General features: G+C 45.0%; 1 protein-coding gene across 9 annotated transcripts in view; it reads left to right on the top strand.

Annotated features, from left to right (window-relative positions):
- The window catches only part of MARK2 (microtubule affinity regulating kinase 2), a 77,859-nt gene that overhangs the window by 27,984 nt on the left and 24,542 nt on the right, over positions 1-25,333 (top strand). For 2 of the 9 annotated variants that reach the window (XM_081968161.1, XM_081968154.1), the window contains exons 1-7: positions 5,962-6,845; positions 14,903-15,082; positions 16,700-16,753; positions 17,795-17,843; positions 18,972-19,037; positions 21,567-21,637; positions 25,026-25,082. In XM_081968161.1, the coding sequence (XP_081824287.1) occupies positions 6,807-6,845; positions 14,903-15,082; positions 16,700-16,753; positions 17,795-17,843; positions 18,972-19,037; positions 21,567-21,637; positions 25,026-25,082 (516 nt within the window). In that variant the 5' untranslated portion in view covers positions 5,962-6,806. Of the gene's footprint in view, positions 1-5,959; positions 6,846-14,902; positions 15,083-16,699; positions 16,754-17,794; positions 17,844-18,971; positions 19,038-21,566; positions 21,638-25,025; positions 25,083-25,333 lie in introns of those variants that run through there. The other 7 variants (XM_081968157.1, XM_081968158.1, XM_081968159.1 and 4 more) reach the window with 7 other exon arrangements.

The raw sequence follows: 25,333 nt of genomic DNA, 5'->3' as shown, positions 1-25,333 counted from the left end.
ATATGTCGGGTCACTGCCACAAAATTAGACCTTCCCAGCCAGTTCGAAGCTCGGCGCTCCAAAAATGGTCCGGCTAGAATAATGCCACCAATAGGGGTCGGTTGGTCTTTTTCTCCTTCCCCTTTGTTTCTGTGCCGGAAAACAAACCACAGACCTTAAGGAAGGGGCAAGTGTTTGTGGACTATTGCAGAATACTAGAGTTGGAAGGGACCTTGGAGGTCTTCTAATCCAACCCTCTGCTCCAGCAGGACAGCCTCCTTATACCATTCAGGACAATCTCTTCTTAAAACCTCCGATGTTGGGGCACTCACAACTTCTGAAGACAAGCCGTTCCTTCTGGAGGTTAATTGTTCTCACTGCCAGGAAATTTCTCCTTGGTTCTAGGTTGCTTCTCTCCTTGATCAATAGAGGGAGGGAAGGAAGATAGAAAGGAAGAAGGAAGGGAGGGTGGGTGGGTGGGTGGGTGGAAGAATTTAGAATAACGGAATTGGAAGGGACCTTGGAGGTCATCTAGCCCAGCCCCTTGCTCAAGGAGAAGAAGACCATGTACCCTTCCAGACAAATTGTGCAATCTCTTCTTGAAAACTCCCAGCGTTGGAGCATTCACAACTTCTGGAGGCAAGTCGTTCCACTGATTAATTGTTCTCGTCGTCAGGAAATTGTCTCCTTAGTTGTAGCTCAGATCTCCCCTTGATCAGTGGATGGAAGGGAGGGAGGAAGAATTTAGAATAACAGAGTTGGAAGGGACCTTGAAGGTCATCTAGCCCAACCCCCTGCCCTCGCAGGAATCCTATACTATTTCTGATAAATGGCTGCCCAGTCCTTTCTTTAAAAACTTCCAGGATTGGGGCATCCACAATTTCGGAAGGCAATTTGTCCCAGTGGTTAATTGCTCCCGCTGTTAGGAATTTTCTCCTTAATTTTCCATCCGTTGCTTCTTGTCTTTTTTTGGGGGGGGGAAGCAGTTTGCCACCCTCCCTCTTCTTTGTCGCAGCCCCTCAAATATAGGGGACTCTGCTATCATGTCACCCCCTGGTCCTTCTTTCCACTAGGCTAGGCGTACCCAATGCCTACTTTAATTTTTGGGGTGTCTCTCAGTAGAAAAGTAAGAACTTCTCACGTGTTCTCAGAGGTGGAAGGGAGACTCCCAAACACGTGAGTTTTGTTTTTACCCCAGGTGCATCCCCTCTTTTTTTTTTCATGCAAATGAATGTGTGCCCCATACGAAGAAGCTAACCACACACTTAAATTGCAAGAAGAAGAAAATCAACTTTATAACTGCGGTTTGCTCCTCCTTCAACAGGACCTCACCAAGGATAGCGTTCTCAAAACGGGAGTTCTGATTTCCCCTTGTAATTATTTAAGAAGGAAAGAATTGGAGGGATCTCAGGGGTCTTCTAGCCCAACCCCCCCCCCGCGCAAGCAGGAGACCCTCATCATTTCAGACAAAGGGTTGTTGTCCGATCTCTTCTTAAAAACCTCCTTTTAAGGGAAGGAGGGAGGAGGAGTGATGGAGGAAGGAAGGAAGGAAGGAAAAGAGAAGGAAGGGAGGGAGGAAGAAATGAGGGAGGGAGGGAAGGAAGGAAAAGAGAAGGGAGGGAGAAAGGAAGGAAGGAAATGAGAAGCGAGGGAAGGAAGGAAAAGGTGATTATAGAACAGGAGGGAGGGAGGGGGTTGGACTAGAAGACCCTTCCAACATTGTATTGTTATTCTACTATCCTTCCTTCCTCCTCCCCTTCCCTCTGGAGGTTTTCAAGAACAGATTGGGGCAGCCATTCGTCTGAAATACCTAGGGTTTCCTGCTCAAGCAGGAGGTTGGACTAGAAGACCTCCAAGGTCCCTTCCAACTCTGCTATTCTGTTATTCTCCCTTGCTACACAAGGCAATGGTTAAATCAGCCGTGCCTGATTTTTGCAATTTTGTTTCTCAGCAGTTGTTAAGCGAATCATCCGGTCATTATGCGAACCTGCCTTTGCTCGTTAGACTTAGAAGCCAGCTAGGAAGGTCGCAAACGTGGCTCCAGGACACTGTCATATTTGCACGCCGGTTACTAAGTCCCTGGATTTTGATCCCGTGGACTGCAATCATACTTCAGTGGTTGTAAGCGCGAGGATTGGCTTTGTAAGTCACTGTTATTCAGTGCCGTTGTAGCTTTGAATGGTCGCTAAACGAATGTTGTTCGTAAGTCGAGGACTGCCTCTCTAACTGATAGTAAAAGACAGAAATATCTACAGCTCAGCTATTTCCATTGTCAACTTACAACTTACATGATGTACCTGTGCTCATTGGGGCAGGCAAGGTGATTTGACTTCCAAACTTTTGAATTTTCCAGAAATGGTTTGCTAAAGCTTTTAGTGGTTTTTTTTTTCCGTTTCCCCTTATATATATATATTTTTGTCTTAATATTGTGGCTACCATCGCAATCTTGATTTATTTATTTTTAACTTTCTATTGATCCCGGTTAAATACGAAACGCCTTAATTATTCATTGTCTCTGTTTCCGATTGATTTTTGTCTTTTTAAGTAGCTGGAGATATTAATTTCAAAAGGGGGGGGAGACTGATGGACTAAACATTTCTGCCTGGAAATAGCCGGTAATGCTTTCCGTCACCAATCCCCCACCCCGGTCAAAGTTATGAATTTGGGGACTTTAAGTCGGTGCCTTACATAGTAAAAAGTTTTTATTTTATTTTTCCCTTTCAAACTCATTCTTAGATATACATTTTTATAATTGCTGTTTAACATATGTCTGTTCATCATAGTCTTTATATTCATTTTTACGTACATATATATATAATACAGTTTGGGTCACTTTCTTTGGTGCCTTGAGTTTGTTGATTTCCTTTGTTTTAATGCAAGGTCTCTCTGGATTTCAGAATAAGGTCTGTCCTTTTTTAAAAAAATTATTATTCATCAGTCCATTGCTCTGGGAATCTGAATGGTTGAAAAGGCAGGTAGAAATATTTCAAATCGGGGAATGCAAACGTTGGAAAAGAGCAAAGGCATACGATGGGCATTTTAAAAATGGAATTTGCAGAAGGTAGAAAGACGATCCTAATATTTTCCTTCAGGGAACTTCTTTAGAGTGGGGGGGAGTGGAAAACCACGTGAAAATAATGATTCTAAAAATGGACCTTTTCAAACAAAACAGGAGCTTCTTCTAAAGAAGGAATGCGCCTCTAAGAAGCTTCCATGGGACCTCAAGTCGCATCCATTGTTCCTTGTGTGGCCTTTGGGTGCTTTAGAGAATAGCTTGACCCCCTTCCTCCTCTCTGTGGGAGCCCCTCAAATATTGGATGATGCTCTCCTGTCTCCCCTGGTTATTCTCTTCCCTAGACTAGCCATGCCCAGTTCCTGCAACTGTTCATCGTAGGTTTTAGCTTCCAGTCCCATCATCATCTTGGTTGCTCTTCTCTGCACTTTTTCTAGAGTCTCAACATCGGGATCGCATCCTCCCATATACATCCCTGCGGCCAATTCGCTCACACAGGGAGGGACTTCTCCTGGTGCCGTCCACTAGGCAATGCCAACGGGCGACACCAAGGAGTAGGGCCTTCTCTGTGATGGGCCCAACCTTCTGGAATGACCTCCCCCCCGACATTAGAACCACTTCTGACCTCCGCTCCTTCCGGCAAAAATTGAAGACCCACCTGTTCCGATTAACAGGCCTGGCATAATCACAACTGTCCCTCCTGGCAAATGTTTTATCAACTGGTTATTTTTAGGGGTATTGTTTTTAATATTGTGTCTATTTTAGGGGTTTAAAACTTATATTTATATTAGCTTTGTACAGTTCTTTTAATTACATTTTAACCTCCTCCATGCCAACTGTACATATTTAACTTTTTATTGTATTTTGTTATATTCTGCACGGACTGTACACCGCCCCGAGTCCCTTTTGGGAGAGGGGGCGGTCTAGAAGCATTAAATATAAATAAATAAATAAATCTTTTTTACAGTGTGTTTTACCCAAACATTGATGCAGTACTCCAGGCATGGTCTTACTAAGGCTTTATATTTATATTTTACATTATATTAGTCTGAATTTCCCCTTGACAAGCAAAGTTCAGCCTGCCACAGACCTCCTGTAAACTCATGCGCCGTAGGTACCCACGGTCGTTTCTGCTTCACCACATATGTGAGATGCTCATAAGCCACCCGCTTCCCCCCCCCCCAAAAAAAAAAACCCGTGTTTCAGAATACCAGATATTTATTATTCATCAGATTTGGGTCTCCAGGAACCTCTTCACCATGGAAAGAGATGATCCACAGCAAGTTAGTTCATCTGCGAGAATTTTTGAACAAGCGCCAGGACTTGGCCGAATGCGATACTCGCTGCAGGACAGGAAGCTTTGGCTGAAAGATCGGGAAGCAGTGTGTGTGTGTGTGTGTGTGTGTGTGTGTGTGTGTGTGTGTGTGTTGCCTTTTTGTGTCTCTTGTTCCCGTGGAGAGGTGGTTGCAATGCTTAATGAAGTCTCTGAAGCCAGAAGGATGAGTATGTATGTATGTATGTATGTATGTATGTATGTATGTATGTATGTATGTATGTATGTAGCATAACTCTGGAACGCCTTGAGCAATTTCAACCAAACCTGCTACACAGATGACTTACTCTCTGGAGAAAAATACTGTGGGGGTAAGACATCCCCAACGCCCCTCGGGGTGGGGGGTTGTCCTGTTACAATACAGCCTGTTTTGCCTTGAAATGGCTTCTACTGTACTGCCATAAAATGGCTTCTACTGTACAGCGCGGTGGAGTTGCCATGGTAACGGCTTCACAGTACTCCACAAGGGGGCTCCCTCTGGTAAATCCAATATTAGAAATTATGTTTGGTCTGGACATTTTCCCCCCTACAAATAAATACCCAGACAACCCCGGGTTATTGGCTAGTAAAACTTTTTTAAAAGGAAGAAAAATTGGAAGTACAGGTAGTCCTCGTTTTACGGCCATTCGTTTACCAACTTAAAGCTTGGCCAGCCTGTATCCCCTTTTCGTGGAGACGAAGGCGATGTGGATTAAGGAAAGGATGTTGTTCCTTCTCTGTTGTTCCTTCTCTGGGGCTCCTTGGCATTTCATAAACTTGTCGAAACATCACTGCAGGTAGTCCTCGACTTACGACCCCAATTGAGCCCAAAGTTTTTGTGGCTACGTGAAACATTTGTAAAGTGAGTTTGTGAGAGAACTACCAAGCTCAGAGAACACCCACAGTCCTCTTCCTCTTTTGCTCCTCCTCCTCCTCCTCCTCCTCTCTGCAAACCCCATTCCCTTCTGGCACTGATGACGTTACCTAGTTGGATAGTGAAATGTCTGCAAGAAAACCACAAAGCTCAAGAGCGCCAAGGACTCTACAGTCCTCCTCCTCCATCACCACCGTCACAAACTCTATTTCCGACTAGCACTGATGACGTTACCTAGTTGGATAGTGAAATATCTGCAAAAAATAGCCAAGCTCAAGAGCCCAAATGACCCCCCACAATTCAACTCTTAGCTACAAATATTCTCCTTTATCGGTAAAAGTCTGCCTCTCCCTCCCTCTCTCCTCTCTCTTTCTCTCTCTCTCTCTCTTTCCCTTTCTCTCTCTCACTCTCTTTCTATCTCTTTCCCTCTCTCACTCTGTCCCTTTCTCTCCCTTTCCCTCTCTCTCCCTTTCTCACTCTTTCTGTCCCTTTTCCTCCCTCTCTCTCACTCTCTTTCAGTCCCTTTCTCCTCCTCCTTCTCTCTTTCTCTTCCCCTCCCTCTCTCCCTCCCTCTCTGTCCCTTTCTCTTCCTCCCTCTCTCTTTCTCCCCCTTCCTCCCCTCCTTCCCACTTGGCTGCTATCTCAAAAAAACAAACCCAAATCTCCCATTCAGCAGGTTGCTGCCGGAGCTCAGCAGCAGCCAAGCGACTGGCTCCGTCAGTCGTCAGCGCTCCAGATCACCTGACGGCAGGTCAATGGGGTAACGTCATTGTTCCTCTCTCTCTCTTCCCCCCCCTTCCTCCTGTCCCACACTCTGCAAAGGCCTGCCTGCCTGCAGTTTTGCCTGGGTGGGGCAGGCTCCTTCCTGTGGGGGAGAACCCGACACCCTCCCAAGTTCCATCTTTCTCCTCCCACCCCCTGAAAAGCAGGTTTGGCCTCCATTTCCCTTTCTCCTGCAGGGCGCGGAAGAACCCGTTGCCCGTCCGGTTTCTCCTGGATGCGCCTCTCCTCCGGGAGTCCTGCTTGGTCCTCTTTCTAGCAGGCTTGGAGGGGAAGGATTGTTTTAACCTTTACCGAGGACGGCTCTCGTTTGTCTCCTTCTATTGCTTCTCTACTTCTTCCCTCCTTCCTCTCCAACTCCATTGGAAAACTCCCACGGACTTGACAAGCAGCCCAGGTGTAATTCGCCCGCTTGCGAAAGGGTGTCGAGCCGCAGCTCAGGTATCGGAGGTGGAGACTCCTCACCGGTTGGATAAGGAAGGCCAACACTTCCTCCCTCCGGGCTGTGCTGCGGTTGTACTTTGCTCCTTGGGAAGGAAGGTGGTGCTTGGGGGCCAGCAGCCCACAAAGAAGAAGCCGTCATGCGTCGGCAGAGGCCGTTCCCACGGGGCAGCCTGGCCTTTTGAGCCCCTTTTGATCCTCGCTTCACCGTCGTCGTCGGGGACACACCGAGGCCCGAAGGGATCTGGCATCTGACTTGTCTTGGTCTAAGGCCTGCATGGATCAGTGAGGGACAGACACCCCCCCCCCAACTTTCCCACCCGGCTGGCAACGGGGCGCCACGGAGTAAAAGAGGCAGTGGCAGGCCGAGAGGCCGCCGTGCGAAGGGCAGAGGCAGACGGTTTTTAATGAGCGGAGAAAACGGATACCGAGCGACAATGGGAGTAGTAAGTCTCAAGTTATTCGCAACGCTTGCGGGCGGCTTCTGGGGTGCCTGTTCTGGAATTTGGGGTAGGGTCTCAAGCTTTCATACGAATCTGCTGATAGTAGCTGCTAAATATGTTTCAGAATTCTAAAATTTGATATAATTCCATATCTTTGGAGCCGATTCTTGCCATCAAGAGTTTCGTTTCTTAAATAGCTCAGCCTGGTTGGCTTGGGGTGGGGGGGTCTCCAGCTCACCGGCGTTCATCCCATCTCCGAACCTTGCTCTCTTTGGAGGATTTAAAAGATTCCCCCCCCCCCCCCACAATCTTGAAAAGATTTTAAAACTTGTTAGAGGAGGAATCTGGAATGATTTGGGGAGTTTTGAGCCTGGGAAAGTTTGTTACTTCTCTTTTTCTTCTGGTTCCTTCTCTTTTTCCGCAGTAGGAGAACAGAGTGAGGAAGAGGCTAAATAAAAAAGTCTTATTAATTTGAGGAACTTTATATATGATCCACAGCCTGTGTCCCCCTCCAGGGGATTGTGATTCGGGAAGGGGCCACGGCAAGATCTGTTCGGTTTTTTAAACGGAGCTCTCTGGTGAAAATGAAATGTTTCTCATGAAAATCACCTTTCGGTAATTTAGCATAGGACTATGTGAGCATTTTTTTCTTTTATTTAAAAAAATGCATTCCCGTGGATTAATTTGTGAACTAATCACTGGATGGATGTTTTTCTATGAGCAAATCCCCAATTAGATTAGATTTAAAAAAAAGAATTTGGAAGAATTATCTTTCAGCAGTGGAATTAGAGACCGAAATTCACCCTTTGTGGGCAGAAAGGAAGATCTCTTTATTATATGTAACGAGGGCCTCGGTTTTTTCCCTTTACTACGAGAAAGAGACGCCATTAAAGTGTCGCCGGTACCCCCCTCAAAAAAGGGGGTTTTTCAAAACCCTTTTAAAAAAAGTTTTCCAAAAACAAAAAAGTCCTTGAAACGTTGAGAGAGGCGGCTGCTTTAAAAAGCAACCCGTCGCTCGTCGCAAACCCATGATTGGCACCTCCTAAAACGCCCTAAAACCCACAAGACTGTCCCCCATGTTGCTGAACCTCAAGGCCCCCGTAGCCCATGGGGAGGACCCCCAACAGATCTGGCGCGAGGCCCTCCGCCGTTGGAAAAGTTGGAAACCTTTGGCTCAAGGCCTCGGCCCGTTCTCGCAGGTGTAAGCTGATCTCGGGGCTTTTCAAAACGGTGAAACCGAAGATCCGTGGGCTTCTCGCGGATACGTTTCCTGCTCAAAGACTCAAGCTGGCTTGTAATCTTTTAGGTGGAAGGCGGGCGGGAAAGGAGTGGTCATTCCTTAAGAGACGTGATTTATTTTATTATTTTTTTGGGGGGGGAGTTCGTCTGAATCACCGTTCGAAAAAAGGAGGACGCCTTTCGGCATCATCCAAAGGAGTGGCGGCTTTGAAAAGCCAAACACTTCGGATACAAAAGGAATCGTTTCTCCTCCCAGCCGGAAACCGGCCATAACAGGATAAAGATAATCCTCGTAAAAAACACTAGGCAGTCCTCAACTTAACAGCCATCGTGATTTGAGCCTGAAATTCCCGCTGCTAAGCGAGACATTTGCCAAGGGAGTTTTGCCCGATTTTACGCACTGTTCCTGGCCGCCGTTGTGGAGTGAATCGCTGCAATTGTTCAGCTCGTAACCCGGTTGTTAAGTGAATTTGGTTTCCCCGCTGACTTGGTTTCGGTCGCAGTGTCCCAGAGTCACTGACAAGCAAAGTCAGCGTTGTTCACTTAACAACCGTGTTACTAACTTAAGTGATTCACAAGGGTGGCAGACTCCACTTAACGCATGTCTCACTTAGCAGGAGAAATGTTGGCCTTGATTGTGGTCGTAAGCCGAGGACGACCTGTAACTGGCCAGTGGACCAGTTACCTGACCCCCCCAGGACACTGCCACCGACCCGAGACCGTCTTAAATATGAGTCGGTTGCCAAAAGCATTCAAATTTTGATCACGCGTCCGCGGGGATTTCGCACGGCGGTTGTAAGTGTGGCAAAATGGTCCTAAGTTCATGTTTATCAGTGCCGTCGTAACTTCGAACGGTTGTTAAATGGAGGACAGCAAGTGTTTTTAGCAACTCTGGAAGGAGTTGCCTGGCCTTTTCCATTTTGTGAGTCACGAAATGGAGTTGGAGAGGAATTTATAGTGTAATAAACAGATTTTATAGTGCTATAATTCGGCATGCAATCTCAGGCCTTTAACAAGCACACACACAAGCAGTCCTCGACTTACAACAGTTTGCGTTGTAGTGACCGCTCGAAGTTACGACGGCACTGAACAAAGGGACTTAATGCCATGATTTTTCACACTTAATGACCATCGCCGCATTCCCCCCGTGGTCACATGATTTGCATTTGGATGCTTGACAACCGACTCACCTTTATGACGGTTGCAGTGTCCCCGGGGTCGCATGGTCCCCCTTTTATGACCTTGACAAGCCAAGTCAGTGAAGAAGCCACTTAACAACCATCACTTAAGGCTGCTTTTCACATAGCAGCATCCCCAGGGTCACGCAATCAAAAGTTTGGAGGCTTGGCAACTGACTCAGATTTATGACGGTCGCAGCGTCCCGGAGACACTGGCAAGCGGAGTCAGCGAGGAAGCCAGACCCACTCAACCAGCCGCGTTACTAAGTTAACGACCGCTGGGATTCACGAGAAAACGGGGCAGAATCCATTTTAACGCACGTCTCGCTTAAGCCGCGGAAATGTCGGCCTCGATTGTGGTCGTAAATCGAGGGCGACCTGTAAGTGGCCAGGGAGATCAGTCAGTGGTCCCTGACCATCGCTGACCCCTTCTCGGTTTCACTGTTCCCCTTTGCTTGGATGAGCCCACAGGCAAGAAATGACATTAACGCTAATCGCACTAACACAATTTCCGCCCCGTGTTCTCGCAGCTGCGGCTGAGCGACATGTCCCAGCCTTTTGCTTTGCAATGAAACGGGCCGGCTTTTTCCAGCCATTTTGGCGTTGCGCTTGCTGTGGGTGTAACCCCTGGTGTATTTCACTGACTTAAGACCTGTGGCTTTGTTCTCTCTCTCTCTCTCTCTTTTTTAAGTGATCTTTTAAACTTTGGTTTATTTACCTCTTCATTTATTCCAACGTTAGCTGCCTTGCCATAAAATAATCCTTTTTTTTCTTTAAACTTGTACAAGCAACAACAGCAACAAGCCTGAAGAGTTTGTTTCAGGGTAGATTATGCACAGTGCATGTTAGCAAAATAGTGACGTTTGACCAACCTCTGCAAAGAGAAAGAATAGAATAGAATAGAATATAGTGGAATTGAATTGAACTAGAGGAATAGAATAGAATAGAAATTCGGTTCAGTGAGTTTTGCCCCATTCTACGGCTTTTTTTGCCGCAACCGACTTGCATTTATGACGGTTGACATGTCCCAACAACTGAGTCGCTAACGACCGGAGCGATTCACTGAAGAAACGCGGCGAGAAAAGTCGTTAAAATGGGACAGAACTCCACTTAACAAGTTTCTCACTTAGTAACATAAATTGTGGCCTCAGTTGTGATTGTAAGAGCTACGGTGGCGCAGTGGTTAAGAGCGCAGTACTGCAGGGCGACTTCTGCTGACTGCCGGCTGCCGGCAATTTGGCCGCTCAAATCCCGCCAGGCTCCAGGTTGACTCAGCCTTCCGTCTTTCCGAGGTCGGTATAATGAGGACCCAGATTGTTGGGGGCAAGAGGCCGACCCTGTAAACCGCTTAGAGAGGGCTGTAAAAGCACCGTTAAAGCCCTACATAAGTCTTAAGTGCTGTTGCTATTGCTAAGTGCTATCACTTACCATATTTTTCGGAGTATAAAGATACACCAAGGTTTTGAAGAGGCAAATTTAAAAAAAAAAAAGTTTTTGCACTCTGCAGACCCTAAGGGTTTTCGCAAAAACGGGCCCATTTTTTTTTTTAAAAGGGCATGAATAGTCTTTAGGAGGCTTGTAGAGTGCTCCTGGGGGCTGGGGGGGGGGGAAATTGAGCAAAAAACGGCCAGTTCTTTGCTAATTTCTGCCTTTCCCAGCCCCCAGGAACACTCCGGAAGCTTCCTAAAGGCTATGCACAGCCATTTTGGTGAAGGGGGCGGGGCTTCGGAGGCTATATATATATATATATATATATATATATATATATATATATATATATATATATATATATATATATATATATATATATATATATATATATATATATATATATATATATATATATATATATATATATATATATATATATATATATATATATATTGATTGTAATATTAGCTTAAGAGAAAGAAGGACTAGGGGAGACATGGTAGCAGTGTTCCAATATCTCAGGGGTTGCCCCAAAGAAGAGGGAGTCAAACTATTCTCCAAGGCACCTGAGGGTAGAACAAGAAGCAATGGGTGGAAACTAATCAAGGAGAGAAGCAACTTAGAAGTGAGGAGAAACTTCCTGACAGTTAGAACAATTAATCAGTGGAACAGAAATTGCCTCCAGAAGTTGTGAATGCCCCAACACTGGAAATCTCGAAGATGTTGGATAGCCATTTGTTTCCTGCCTAGGCAGGGGGTTGGACTAGAAGACCTCCAAGGTCCCTTCCAACTCTGCTATTGTATTGTATATTGTATTGTATATGATGTAGTCAGTGTATAAGACGCACCCAAATTTTCAGCCTCTTTTCTGAGGGGGAAAAGGTGCGTCTTATACTCTGAAAAATACGGTATATAGGGTTTCCTGCTTGAGCAAGGGGTTGGACTAGAAGACCTCCAAGGTCCCTTCCAACTCGGTGGCTCTGTTAAGCTTCTGTTTCTCTAACTTGGTTTCCGGAAGAGCTGGAGAGAAAGAAAAGCCGTGTTGCAGGAACATCTGGAAACAAGCTACGTTGGTCCCATCTTACAGCCGTTTTTGGCTCGTTTTCGGCCCCCACCCCCCAGGAGCATTCTACAAGCCTCCTAAATGCTATGCATGCCCTTTTTCTTGACGAAAAAATGCACCTGTTTTCGTGAAAAACGGGTCATTTTTGGGAGGTCTGTAGAGTGCAAAACCTTTTTTTTTTTAATTTGCCTCTTCAAAACCTTGCTGCGTCTTATACTCCGAAAAATACGGTACTTGATGGCTCATGGTTTTCCCAGAGATAATGGATGTCATCTTTTATTCATTGATAAAAGCATTTGTGCTAGGGCAGAGACATTTTTTAAATGTATTATCCTGTAGCTCTTAGGGGAAAAGTTGTACTGTCTCTCTCAAAGTAGCAAGTCTTGTTTTATTAGCCTTTGGTGGTTATTCAGGAAGCACGTCCCAAATTCAGAGATGGAGTACAGGTAGTCCTCGACTTACAACTGCCACAGAGCCCCCTCCCAAATGATCTGTTGCTAAGTGAGACATTTGTGACGTGAGTTTCGCCCCGTTTTCTTGCCCCCGTTGTTAAGTCGGCCGCGGCAGTTGTTCAGTTAGTAAACACCGTTGTTAAGTGAGTCTGGCTCCCCCCATCGACTTGGCTTGTCGGAAGGTCGCGAAAGGGATTTACGTTGACCCCGGGGACTCTTCAACCATCATAAATATGAGGAGTCGGTCGGCAACCTTCTGAATTGTGATCCGGTGACCGGGTGGGAATGCTACAGTGGTCCTAAGTGTGAAAATGGGTCACAAGTCTCTCTCTCTTTTTTTTAGTGGCGCTGTAACTTTGAACGGTCGCTAAATGAACTGTTGTAAGTCGAGGACTACCTGTATCTGTGAAGTATGTGCGGATGGAATGTGTTAAGAAAGGCTGTTGCCCTCATGCCATCCTGCTAACCACCCAGACAACTCAGGATGTTGGGGAAAATTGGGATGCAGTGGGCCTTTGACCTGGTTAGGACATTGTGTGATGGTTTTGTTAGATATTAAAAGGCCTTTAAGAAGCAATTTGCATATTCCAAAAAGGGGATTTTGACTAAACATTGGGGCAGGTGGGACCCTTTGTGGTGGGATAAACGGATATAGAACGGAAGACATCCAAAGTCTCATTCTATTCTATTCTATTATTTTACACAATAATAAAATAACATTCTATTCTATATTTTAAATTCTATTCTATGTTCTGATCTGTTCTATTCTTATTCTATTCTATTCTATATTTTACATTCTATTCTATGTTCTGATGTATTCTATATTTTACATTTTATTCTATATTCTGATCTAATCTATTTATTCTTATTCTATTCTATTCTATATTTTACATTCTATTCTGTTCTGATCTAATCTATTTATTCTTATTCTATTCCTATTCTATTCTATATTTTACATTCTATTCTATATTCTGTTCTGTTCTATTCTTATTCTATTCAATTCTATATTTTACATTCTTTTCTATGTGCTGATCTGTTCTATTTTTATTCTATTCTATTCTATTTTATATTTTACATTCTATTCTATGTTCTGATCTATTCTATATTTTACATTCTATTCTATGTTCTGATCTAATCTATTTATTTTTATTCTATTCCTATTCTATTCTATATTTTACATTCTATTCTATATTCTGATCTGTTCTATTCTTATTCTATTCTATTTATTCTTATTCTAATCTATTCTTATTTTATTTTATTTATGCTTATTCTATTCCCATGGTGGCATATTGGTAAAATGGAGTAATGAAAGCTAATTCGGCCGACTGCCAGCAGTTCGAATCTCTATTCATCCCTGCATAATCCCCCCACCACCACCAAATAAAAACATCCTAGCTCTTCCTAGTTTAACAACAATTGAAAAAAAGCCTATCCACACAGCGCCGATTATCTTCAGGCACCGTTATGACCAGGACTGGTCCAAAAACTACTGTATAGCTTGGTTGTTTTTTTAAAAAAAAATAATAATAGTGATTTTTTTAAAAACAACAACAACCCGTTGCTATCCTGAAATACCGACTGTCAAATCTGCTGCCTTTATCCTCCCCTTTAGCGGTTGCATCTGTTATCATCTCCTACACCCCCCCCTCCAAAAAAAAACCTCTGCTCGGTGGGGTGTTGACAAAGCACCATCTCCTCTGGAAAAGAGCAGGCCATCCGTCGCAGCCAGGGGTAGAATGCAGCCCAAGTCGTAAAATATGATTTATATTCATCGTCTAATTATCAGGGCTTGCCCGCTCATCTTGCAGAACTGATTCACGTTGGCTTTAATCAATCAGCTCGTTAAACCTGAGAAACGCGGCGAGGCTCCTTCCATGAACAGCAGTTTGGGGAGGGGGGTCACCGGGGGGGGGGGGAAGGGGATCCGAAGCCCCATTTTTGGGAACCGTTTTCCGAAAGGCGCCTGGTGCTCCTAATTGCCTGGCGGATAAATATCTCTTCTTCCAGCCACCGCATCTCAACGACCCCCATGATCCTTTGCATTAGGGTGGAGGGTTGGGCAACTGAATGGGGCTGACCGAGCGATTACTGGCCAGATGCCCTCCCCGTCACCAGCACGGAGGTTTTTTTTTTTTCAGCAGATATATTTTCATTGTGCCCAGAGAGAGAAATATCTGCCTCCACCTAGGGATCACTCCACGCCCACGTACCACTAGTTTTCCTTTTTCTATCTTTTTCTTTTTTCCTTTCCCCCCCAATTATTTGCATTGGGATTATGCTTTATGCTATTTATGTTGTTTGTATTTGTGGCCGTGTGATTGCAATAGTGAGGCGAAAACCAATTTCCTTCTATTTTTTTTTTTTTATACAATGACAATAAAGGCTATACTAATACTAATTACTAAGAAGAAATTCCTGACAGTGAGAACAATTAATCAGTGGAACTACCTGCCTCCAGAAGTTGTGAATGCTCCAACGCTGGAAGTCTTTAAGTCGATGTTGGATATCCATTTGTCTGAAGTGGTGTAGGGTTTCCTGCCTAGGCAGGGGGTTGACTAGAAGACCTCCAAGGTCCCTTCCCACTCTGCTATTCTATTTTAATTGTGTGCTGCAGGCAGATTGGAGTGGTATAAAAACCGAACTCATCGCAATTCTTTCTCTTTCTCCCCCCTCTCCTTCCCCCTTCCGTCTCTCCAGCCGGCCTTGGGACACCCCGATTCCAAGCCCAGCACCAAGTCCAACATGATTCGAGGCCGCATCCCTACAACCTCCGCCGACGAGCAGCCGCACATCGGCAACTACCGCCTGCTGAAGACCATCGGCAAGGGCAATTTTGCCAAAGTCAAGCTGGCGCGCCACGTCTTGACGGGGAAAGAGGTGAGGGCGTCACTGGAGAAGCCAGACGAAGCGACAGACCTAAGTTGCTTACTTGAAGTCTGTATTCACGTATTCACCCCCCACCCCACCCCGTGTGTTTGTTTAGGCTTTCACCAATGAGAAAGTGGTTTTTTTTTTTTTTGGTATAAATTTTATTTTATTTTTTCTTTGAAAAAGACAAAACAACACATACAGAACAAGAGCAAGGAGGGGAAAAAAGAAAAAAAAAACACAATTTCATCAAGCATGTCGTTTGGTTACAAGTTTTTGTGCAACGGTTTTTACAATTAGGAATAAAGTCACTGATTATCCATTAAACATAGTTAAATATTTCATTGAGCATTGTGTGTTCAAGTTACCATTGATATTCTTTCATTTGTGACAACCCTTGTTTCTTTACCTCCATAATTATCTGCTAGGTAACAATAAGTCTTTATAAAGTTATATCATCAATCTCGAAAAAATAAGGATAGAAATTAAGTCAAAGGAAAAATTTTCATTAATTCATATAAGACATTTCTACTTTCCATTAACCATGAAATTTCCAATCATCCACAACTCCGAATGTAATTTTCCATTATTGTTTGTCAATCCATGTGGTCATTAAGTATTTCAGTCTATATTTATATCCATTATTCATTGCATCATCATCATTCCAATGAGAAAGTGTTGATTTGACGAGCAGAGGACTCTGCTCCAGTATCTCGGCTAGATTCGAGCACACTTTCGCAGCCCGCTCCTCGGCAACTTGGATGGTTTATTTTCTTTTCTTTTTCACGGGCCCTTTCAGCTTTGTAGAAATGGCAGCGCCGGAAGGGACCAACAAAGGGAAATGATATGTAGCTCAGGGTTGATCTTGGCGCTCTCTGAGCTTGGTGGCTTTCCTGCAGACGTTTCATGACCCAACTAGGTAACGTCATCAGTGCTAGAAGAGAGGAGGGTTTGCAGAGAGGAGGAGGACTACGGGGGGCTGTTGGTGCTCTCTGAGTTAGGTTATTTTCTTGCAACCATTTCAAATGCCCAACTAGGTAACGTCATCAGTGCTAGAGGGGGAAAGAGGAGGAGAATCGTGGGGGTCCTTGGCACTCCCTGAGCATGATGGTTTTCCTACAGACATTTCACGGCCCAACTATGTAACATCATCAGTGCTAGACGAGAGTAGGGTTTGCTGAGAGGATTATGGGCTTCCCTATAATCTTCCTGTGGGATGTGGTGGCTCAGTGGCTAAGACGCTGAGCTTGTCGATCAGAAAGGTCGGCAGTTCGGCGGTTCGTATCCCTAGCGCCGTGTAACAGAGTGAGCTCCCGTGACTTGTCCGGCTTCTGCCAATCTAGCAGTTCGAAAGCACGTAAAAAATGCAAGTAGGAAAATAGGAACCGCCTTTGGTGGGAAGGGAGCAGCGTTCCGTGCGCCTCCGGCGTTGAGTCATGCCGGCCACATGACCACGGAGACGTCTTCGGACAGCGCTGGCTCTTCGGCTGTGAAACGGAGATGAGCACCGCCCCCTAGAGTCGGGAACAACTAGCACAGATGTGCGAGGGGGCAAATCACCGTTATCTTTTTTTTATCTTTTTTTTGCTACCGTTCAGACTTTTTTTGTGCTGTCTTCTCCTTCAGGTGGCTGTGAAAATAATCGACAAGACGCAGTTGAATTCCTCCAGCTTACAGAAGGTAAACGGGTTTTTCCGGCTTTGCAAATTTGCAGTGCCCTATTTCCTTCTGCATGGGGGCCCTGTGCGAAATGGCTGGCTTTTTGATCTCGCTTTCGTTTCTAACGGCGGGGCGGGGGGGAGGAGCCTTTAGCAGCGATTGGCTGAGAGAGTCCCTGATGTCAGAGAAGGACGGCTGCAATTGGTGGGAAAGCTGAGAAGGCAGGCCTGGATTGGACTAATTGGAAGAAAAATGCTTTTGTCTACAAAGGGATCCCAAATGTACGGGGGAGTTTTTGTATATAGTTGAAGGCTTGCTCTCTCTCTCTCTCTCTCCCCTGATGAGAGGTTATAGGACTGTGCAAAACTTGAGACCTTCCTCCAGTTTCCATGAGCCTCAGCTAGTGGAGGATGGTGGGATTTGTTGGTCCACATCCAGACAATCTTCCCTTCCCTTCCTTCTTTGCAGGCACAGTTGCCTTCCTTTGGGGACCCTCACAGATTAAATCGCAGATTTAAAAGGCTTAAACCAGTCGGCACAACAGTCTAGCTCAGTGTTTCTCAAACTTAGCAACTTAGGTGTCTGGACTTCAGCTCCCAGAATTCCTCAGCCAGCCTGCTTTAAGATGGGTGGACTTCAACTCCCAGAATCCCCCAGCCAGCCTGCTTTAAGATGGGTGGACATCAACTCCCAGAATCCCCCATCCAGCGTGCTTTAAGATGGGTGGACCTCAACTCCCAGAATTCCCCAGCCAGCCTGTTTTAAAATGGGTGGACTTCAACTCCCAGGATCCCCCATCCAGCCTGCTTTAAGATGGGTGGACTTCCACTCCCAGAATCCCCCATCCAGCATTTGGCAAAGTACCTCCTTCCCGTGAGTTTTGGTGGCAAGAGGGGAATTTTGGGAATTGCAGTTCCAGCATACCCAGAAGGCCCCTTAGTAAGAGGTAGGGGTGTGTGTGTGTGTGTGTATTGGGAAAGTTGCTTCCAGATAGGGGAGTACAGCCATTCGAGGCCTGCAAGTAACTCTCCCTGTTGTTTTTTCTCCTCCTCCTCCTTCCAGCTCTTCCGGGAAGTGCGAATAATGAAGGTTCTGAATCACCCGAATATAGGTGAGAACGCCAGCTGGGAGTTTCCCCCTCCCCTTCCTCCCTTCCAGATGTGGACTCTTCCTTATCTGCCTGTTGTGGTGGGAAGCGGCAGATGGGCCTGGCCTATTAAACATCACCCAGCCTTTCCTTGCTCTCAAACATCTGGCTTTGCTGCCTGGAGCTTGAGAAAGCTCGTCTCCAGCACATCTGGGAATGGCAGGTGTGCTCCGTTGCCCCCTTGGGCAGCATCCTATCCCCGATCCTGAAAACCATTGAATTCTGCCATGACATGGCCGTAGAAACGCTCCTCCAGAGTTGGTGCCTCTGGCAGTGCCGTTTACCAAGTGCAGGTCGTCCTCGCCTTACGACAGTTCATTTAGTGACCGTTCGAAGTTACAACGGGAGTGGCACAAGCAATGTTGCTTCTCGGAAGCCATCTGGGAAAGCTATTTTTCCTGGGTGGGGGGGGTCTTGTGGCAAGAAAGAGGCGCTGGGTGGATTCAGGAGGGTCTTCTAGGACAACTCAACCTGGCTAACCCACCACGGGATGAGCACCAGTAATCCTCGACTTACAACGGTTCGTTTAATGACCATTCAAAGTTTCAGCGGCACTGAAAAAATGTGGCTGACCACCATTTTTTACACTGGAGAATTAACGACCCCATAATCCCTTGCGGGGTGGAGTGTGGGCAACTGAATGGGGCTAGTAGAGTGTTTACTGGCCTGATGCCCTTCCTGTCACCGATGAGGAGTTTTGTTCAGTAGATATATGGAGAATTCCCGTGATCACCAAATTCAGACGCTTGGCAACAGACTCCTATATACGACCGCATCCAGGGGTCACAGGATCCTCATTTGCGACCTTCTGTCAAGGGGGAAACCAGATTCGCTTAACAACCGTAGCAGTGATTCCCTTAACAATCATGGCAAGGAAGGTCGTAAAATGGGACATGTTTAACTGAACTAATGTCTCGCTTAGCGATGGAAATTTTGGGACTCAGTTGTGGTCGTAATTCGAGGACTGGCTGTAATGGCTTCCTCTTAACCTGCAGCTGCGTTTCCTCTTTCTTCTTGAGCCAGATGTGTCGGTTTCTTTCTTTGGCCAGGTGTTTCTAATCTCAGACTATTCTCCCTCTTTTTGCCTTTCAGTTAAATTATTTGAAGTCATAGAGACGGATAAGACGCTGTACCTCGTCATGGAGTATGCCAGTGGAGGTGAGCGCGTGACACTCCCCATGTCCCCACCCCAGCTCCAGATTCCAGGAATCTAATGGGATTTGCAAAGTTCACACTTTAGAATAGAATAGAATAGAATAGAATAGAATAGAATAGAATAGAATAGAATTCTTTATTGGCCAAGTGTGATTGGACACACAAGGAATTTGTCCTTGGTGCAGATGCTCTCCGTGTACATAAAGAAAAACACATTCATCAAGAATCATAAGATACAACACTGAGTGACAGTCACAGGTTACTAAATAAGCAATTAAAACCATACTTGGAAACTAAATAAAATAATATAATCGTAAAGATACAAGCAACAAGATTGTGGTCATAAGTAGAGAAGGAGATGGGTAATAGGAAGGATGAGAATAGTAATAGAGCCTTAGTAAATAGTTGGACAGAATTAGTTGATTAGCAGAGTGATGGCAGGGAAGGAAGGAAGGAAGGAAGGAAGGAAGGAAGGAAGGAAGGAAGGAAGGAAGGAAGGAAGGAAGGAAAACTGAAGAGAGAATGGAAAGGAGAAGAGAAGGAAGGAAGGAAAATTGGAGAGAGAATGGAAAAGAGAAGGAAAGAAGGAAAATTGGAGAGAGAATGGAAAAGAGAAGGAAGGAAGGAAGGAAGGAAAAATTGGAGAGAGAATGGAAAAGAGAAGGAAGGAAAATGGAGAGAAAATGGAAAAGAGAATAGAATAGATTCAGAATAGAATAGAATGTAGAATAGAATAGAATAGATTCAGAATAGAATAGAATGTAGAAAAGAATAGAATGTAGAAAAGAATAGAATAGAATAGAATTCTTTATTAGCCAAGTGTGATTGGACACTCAAGGAATTTGTCTTTGGTGCAGATTCTCTCAGTATACATAAAATATACATTTGTCAAGAATCATAAGATACAACGCTTAGTAATTGTCGTAGGATACTAAATAAGCAATCAAATCATACTAGGAAACTAAATAAAACAATATAAATCATAAAGATACAAGCAACAAGGTTATAGTCCTAAGTAGGGAAGGAGATGGGTAATAAGAAGGATAGGAAGAAGGATATTAACACAGTCTTAAGTAATACAGTTTAAGCCCTAATGCAATTAGCAGGGTTTTGCGCTTAGCCTGATTCTTTATAATTACTTAATATTTAACAAAATTAAGTAAATGCACATACAGGTAACCCTCGACTTACAACGGTGTGTTTAGTGACCATAGTTACAACGGCACCGGAAAAAAGCGTCTTACAACCATTTTTCGCACTTACGACCGTTGCGGCATTCCCATGGTCACGTGATTTACATTCCGATGCTTGGCCACCGGTTCATACTTACGATGGGTCACGCGATCCCCTTTTGCGACCTCCTGACAAGCAAAGTCGGTGGGGGGGGGAGCCAGATTCACTTAACGACCGGGTGACTGACTTAACCGCTGCGGTGATTATCGCTTAGCAAAGGTGGCAACCGAAGTTGTAAAATGGGGGGGGGGGGGGCGAAACTCGCCTTAACAAATGCCTCCCTCAGCAACGTAAGTTTGGGGCAGTCGTAAGTCGAGTATCAACCAAAGCCATAAGCAAGTGATTCCTCCCAGAAAAAGACAAAAAGACAATTTAAATCTGCTTTTTTGGAACTTAAAAAATGAGCGATGGGGGGGGGGGCGCGGAACACCCCTTGTCCTTATGACCAATGATTTCTAAATTGGGGAGGGGTTTTTTCTCCCCCCCCCCTTCCCTCTTTGCTTCTGCTGCGTTGAGTGGCCCCTGGAGGCGTCAGACAGTCTTCCTGAGGATGGCATATGGTCCATTAGGGATAACAAAAGTCTTTGCCACAACAGATGGGCGAAAGCTATCCTCCCCCCGCCCCCCTGTTCCGGTCCCTGGGTACCTGGAGATGGCAAAAAATTAAGACAGCTGGTTGCATGGGGGGGTGGAGGGATGACTGCATTTCCTGAAGAAAGCCAGGTGGGGACCGAGGCCCACCCAGGCAGAGAATGGATGAGCCCCTCCTGGGTTCGCCTGATAGCAATAGTGCTTAAACTTATATCCCGCTTCATAGTGCTTTTGCAGCCCTCTCTAAGCGGTTTACAGAGTCCTCCTCTTGGCCCCAACAATCTGGGTCCTCATTTGACCCACCTCGGAAGGACAGAAGGCTGAGTCAACCTTGAGTCAGTCAGGATTCAACTGTTGGCAGTGGGCAGAATTAGCCTGCAGTAGTAATCCGAAGGAAGGGAGGGAGGGAGGGAGGGAGGGAGGAAGGAAGGAAGGAAGGAAGGAAGGAAGGAAGGAAGGAAGGAAGGAAGGAATAGCATTTAGTCTTATATACGCTTCACAGTGCTTTTACAATCCTCTCAAAGTGGTTTACAGAGTCAGCATATCCCTGATTTATATGCCATTTTGTTCCACATTCATCTCTCTCTTTCTCTGTCTCTATCTCCCTCCCTCTCACTCTCTCCCTCCCTCTCTTCTCTCTCTCCCACTCTGCCTCCCTCCCTCCCTCCCTCTCTCTCTCTCTCTCTTTCTTTCTCTTTCTCCCTCCAGGTGAAGTCTTTGACTACTTAGTGGCTCATGGAAGAATGAAAGAGAAGGAAGCACGGGCAAAATTCCGACAGGTTGGTGCTGCCATCTCTTTTTATTAACCTGTGAAAAGCCGAAACCAGTAAGGGATCTATGTGACCTCTGCCCCCATTTAACCGCCTGGCAAAAATGGAAAGCGGAATTTGATGATCACGGTGCCAGGGGGTGAGTGGGAGGTGGAAATCCATCCAAATTTTGCTCCTGGTGGAATTTGGCTTCTTGACCAAAACTCACCCCTTAAGATCCTCAGGTTGATAAGCGCAACTTTTTGAATTTTTAAAAGCTTGGGAGGTTGAGAAAAAGGAAGGTACTGTTCCAAGATAGCTATAGCTTCATTCTGGAAAAGTTATCCTCCTTTGCTGGCCTCCCCAGTTGGGTGGGGGACAGAACAGTGAATGAAAGAGACAACCAAGAAAACCCATCTTCTCGACCCACCCAAAGCACCATTTTTAGTCCAATATTCATTGGCCGATGGGACTTGTAGGGTGATGGTTTTTCCTTCCTCTAGTACGCAAAAGTGTTTCTCACAGTCTGTTCTGACCTAGGCTTCCCCAAAAAGCACAAAGCCGATTCCTGGTCCCAACCAAACCCCTTTTATTAAACAAATGTGAATTCCTCTCCTTCACCTTCAGCCAAGGGCTGGCAAACAGTCTTTCAAAGGCGTATTTATGACCACAGACCTTATCTACCTTGGAAAGCTGCCATGTCAATATTTTTGCAAATGAGGTGTTGTGCAAGGAAAGACTCTGGGCACAGGGTCTCTGAGATTCACGGACAGATCTCCACACTCCTGAAACTAACGACCGAACAAATGAATTGTCTCTGGCAAAAGCCCACTCTTCTTTTATGTCCTGTGGGAGGGGCCATTCACAGTCCACCTGTGGCTTTACTCCCAAGTCGGCCCTGATTTCTGAGCTGTTCTTTTCTTCTGGCAGCTGTGTGCATGCGCACACTGGGAACAGGCTCCAGCTGTTCTTCTGCCCCACTGATGTCTGACTCCGAAGGCAGCTGATCACTGCCGGACGGCCCTGTCCCCCTCTCTGCCTCCGACACAGAGCCTTCCCCAGACTCCAGGACTGGCCCAGGTTCCTCCCCAACCCTCCTCACTGTCCGAATCTGCTGCCAGCTGTACTGGCGAGCCACAACACAGTCCTACCATTCACCCAGACGTCAACAGCACCAGCTTTTTAGAAGCTTTTTTTTAATGTCCTTTATCTCCCCTCTCAAACTGGAAAGCAAAATTCTCACAAAGCAGCAAGTGAGTTGCAACGATCATTGTGTTAAGATGCAAGCTCCTGACCCTCATTTCTCAGGACTCGCATCGAAGCTGGGCTTCCCCACTGCTTTTGATCTCCCTTCTTACGGGATTCCTGGTTTAAAGGAGAGGATGTTAAGTTTCTCATTCAGCCGTCTTATCGGAAATGCCCGTTCTCAGCCCCCAGGCCGGAGAATCCCCTCTCTCTTGGGGGTGGTCCCTGCCTCCTTCTCCTTTCCTTACAAAGCCGCCTTAAAGCAGCTGATGTCACTGTGCCATGCGTGAAAATCTGAAAATCAGTTCCTTAACATTAGTCATACATCAAGACCGAGTTGGAAATGAAGACCGGGGGGGAAAGGACTTGGGAACTGAACAACGGTGGGCGGGAGGGAAGGGAGGAAGAGGGAGCCTCATTGGAGCATTGCTGCAAGAACTTTGCGCCCATCCCCCAGGAAAAGTCAACACCCCCCACCCACTGCACAGACCTGCTTTTCTGGATGCTGTGTGCGCGCAAATGATGCAACAATGAGTCCTAATTTATTCAGCTCTTTTTGAATAGAACAGAATAGAATAGAATTCTTTATTGGCCAAGTGTGATTGGGCACACAAGGAATTTGTCTCTGATGGATAAGGGAGAATAAAATACATGCATCAAGAATCATAAGGTACAACACTTAATGATAGTCACAGGGTACAAAGAAGCAATCAGGAAACAATCAGTATCAATATAAATAGAATAGAATGGAATGCAATATAATACAATACAAGAATAGATAATGGAATGGAAGAGAGGAGAGATGGAAGAGAGGAGAAGAGAGGAGATACAGTCGGAATGGAATTGAATTGAATAGAATAGAATAGAGCAGAACAGACAATAATAGATAATGGAATGGAATAGAGGAGAGATGGAAGAGAAGAGAAGAGATACAGAGTAGAAGAGGAATGGAATGGAATAGGATGGGATAGGAAAATAGGAAAACAATAGAATATAGAATGGAATAGAATTGAGTTCTTTATTGGCCAAGTGTGATTGGACACACAAGGAATTTGTCTCTGATGGATAAGGGTGTACATAAGGAGAATAAAATACATTCATCAAGAATCCTAAGGTACAACACTTAATGATAATCATAGGATACAAATAAGCAATCAGGAAACAATCAGTATCAATATAAATAGAAAAGAATAGAATGGAATACAATATAATACAATACAAGAATAGATAATGGAATGGAAGAGAGGAGAGATGGAAGAGAGGAGAAGAGATGAGATACAGTCGGAATGGAATAGAATAGAATAGAATAGAATAGAATAGAATAGAATAGAACAGACAATAATAGATAATGGAATGGAATAGAGGAGAGATGGAAGAGAGGAGAAGAGAGGAGATACAGTTGGAATGGAATAGAATAGAATAGAGCAGAACAGACAATAATAGATAATGGAATGGAATAGAGGAGAGATGGAAGAGAAGAGATACAGAGTAGAAGAGAAGAGGAATGGAATGGAATAGGATGGGATAGGATAGGAAAAGAATAGAATATAGAATGGAATAGAATAGAATTCTTTATTGGCCAAGTGTGATTGGACACACAAGGAATTTGTCTTTGGTGCAGATGCTCTCAGTGGACATAAAAAGACAAGATACATTCATCAAGAATCCTAAGGTACAACACTTAATGAGAGTCATAGGATACAAATAAGCAATCAGGAAACAATCAGTATCAATATAAATCTAAGGATTTGCTTTCTTGGAAAAGATACTACCACCCCACACCCACTTCTTTGCTCCATCCTTCACCTTTTACTCTGAGTTACAGGAGGGCACAACCCAGAGTTGAGGCGATACCTGAGTGAGGCTGGTTTCCCTTTATTATTATTATTATTATTATTATTATTATTATTATTATTATTATTATTATTATTATTATTATTATTATTATTATTATTATTATTATTATTATTATTATTATTATTATTATTATTATTATTATTATTATTATTATTATTATTTATTAGACTTCTAGACCGCCCCCTCTCCCCAAGGGGACTCGGGGTGGTGTACAGGTACAAATTAAAACCATACAGTCAATAGTACAAATAACTAAAAGTATCCCTGATGCAGAAATGGCTGTTTTTCACCCCCCTCCTTCCGTTTTCTCTTCCAGATCGTTTCTGCTGTGCAGTACTGTCACCAAAAATTCATTGTACATAGAGACTTGAAGGTAAGTGGGAGGGAAGGCCTCAGTTTACCCACCTGCTGTAGTTCACCCTTTGCCAAAGCGGAGCTCAGAATCCCGTCTGCCGAGTCCCGCTCTGTTTTTAGCAGGGGAGCGCTAAAAAAGAAAAAAAATTGGAACAAGGGTCTAGTCCTCAAGATCAGAGTAGAACTTGAAGGGCTCTCAGGTGGAGACTGAAGAGACCCTCCAGCGCTCCCCCAAAGGGGGCTCCTGACCCACCAGCATTGTCTTCTCCT

Source organism: Natrix helvetica, assembly GCF_964273705.1.
Source record: "Natrix helvetica genome assembly, chromosome: 16".
In the NCBI taxonomy this organism is placed as follows: domain Eukaryota; kingdom Metazoa; phylum Chordata; class Lepidosauria; order Squamata; family Natricidae; genus Natrix; species Natrix helvetica.
The sequence above is the reverse complement of the archived record's forward strand: the minus strand, read 5'-3'. Positions and strand labels throughout refer to the sequence as shown.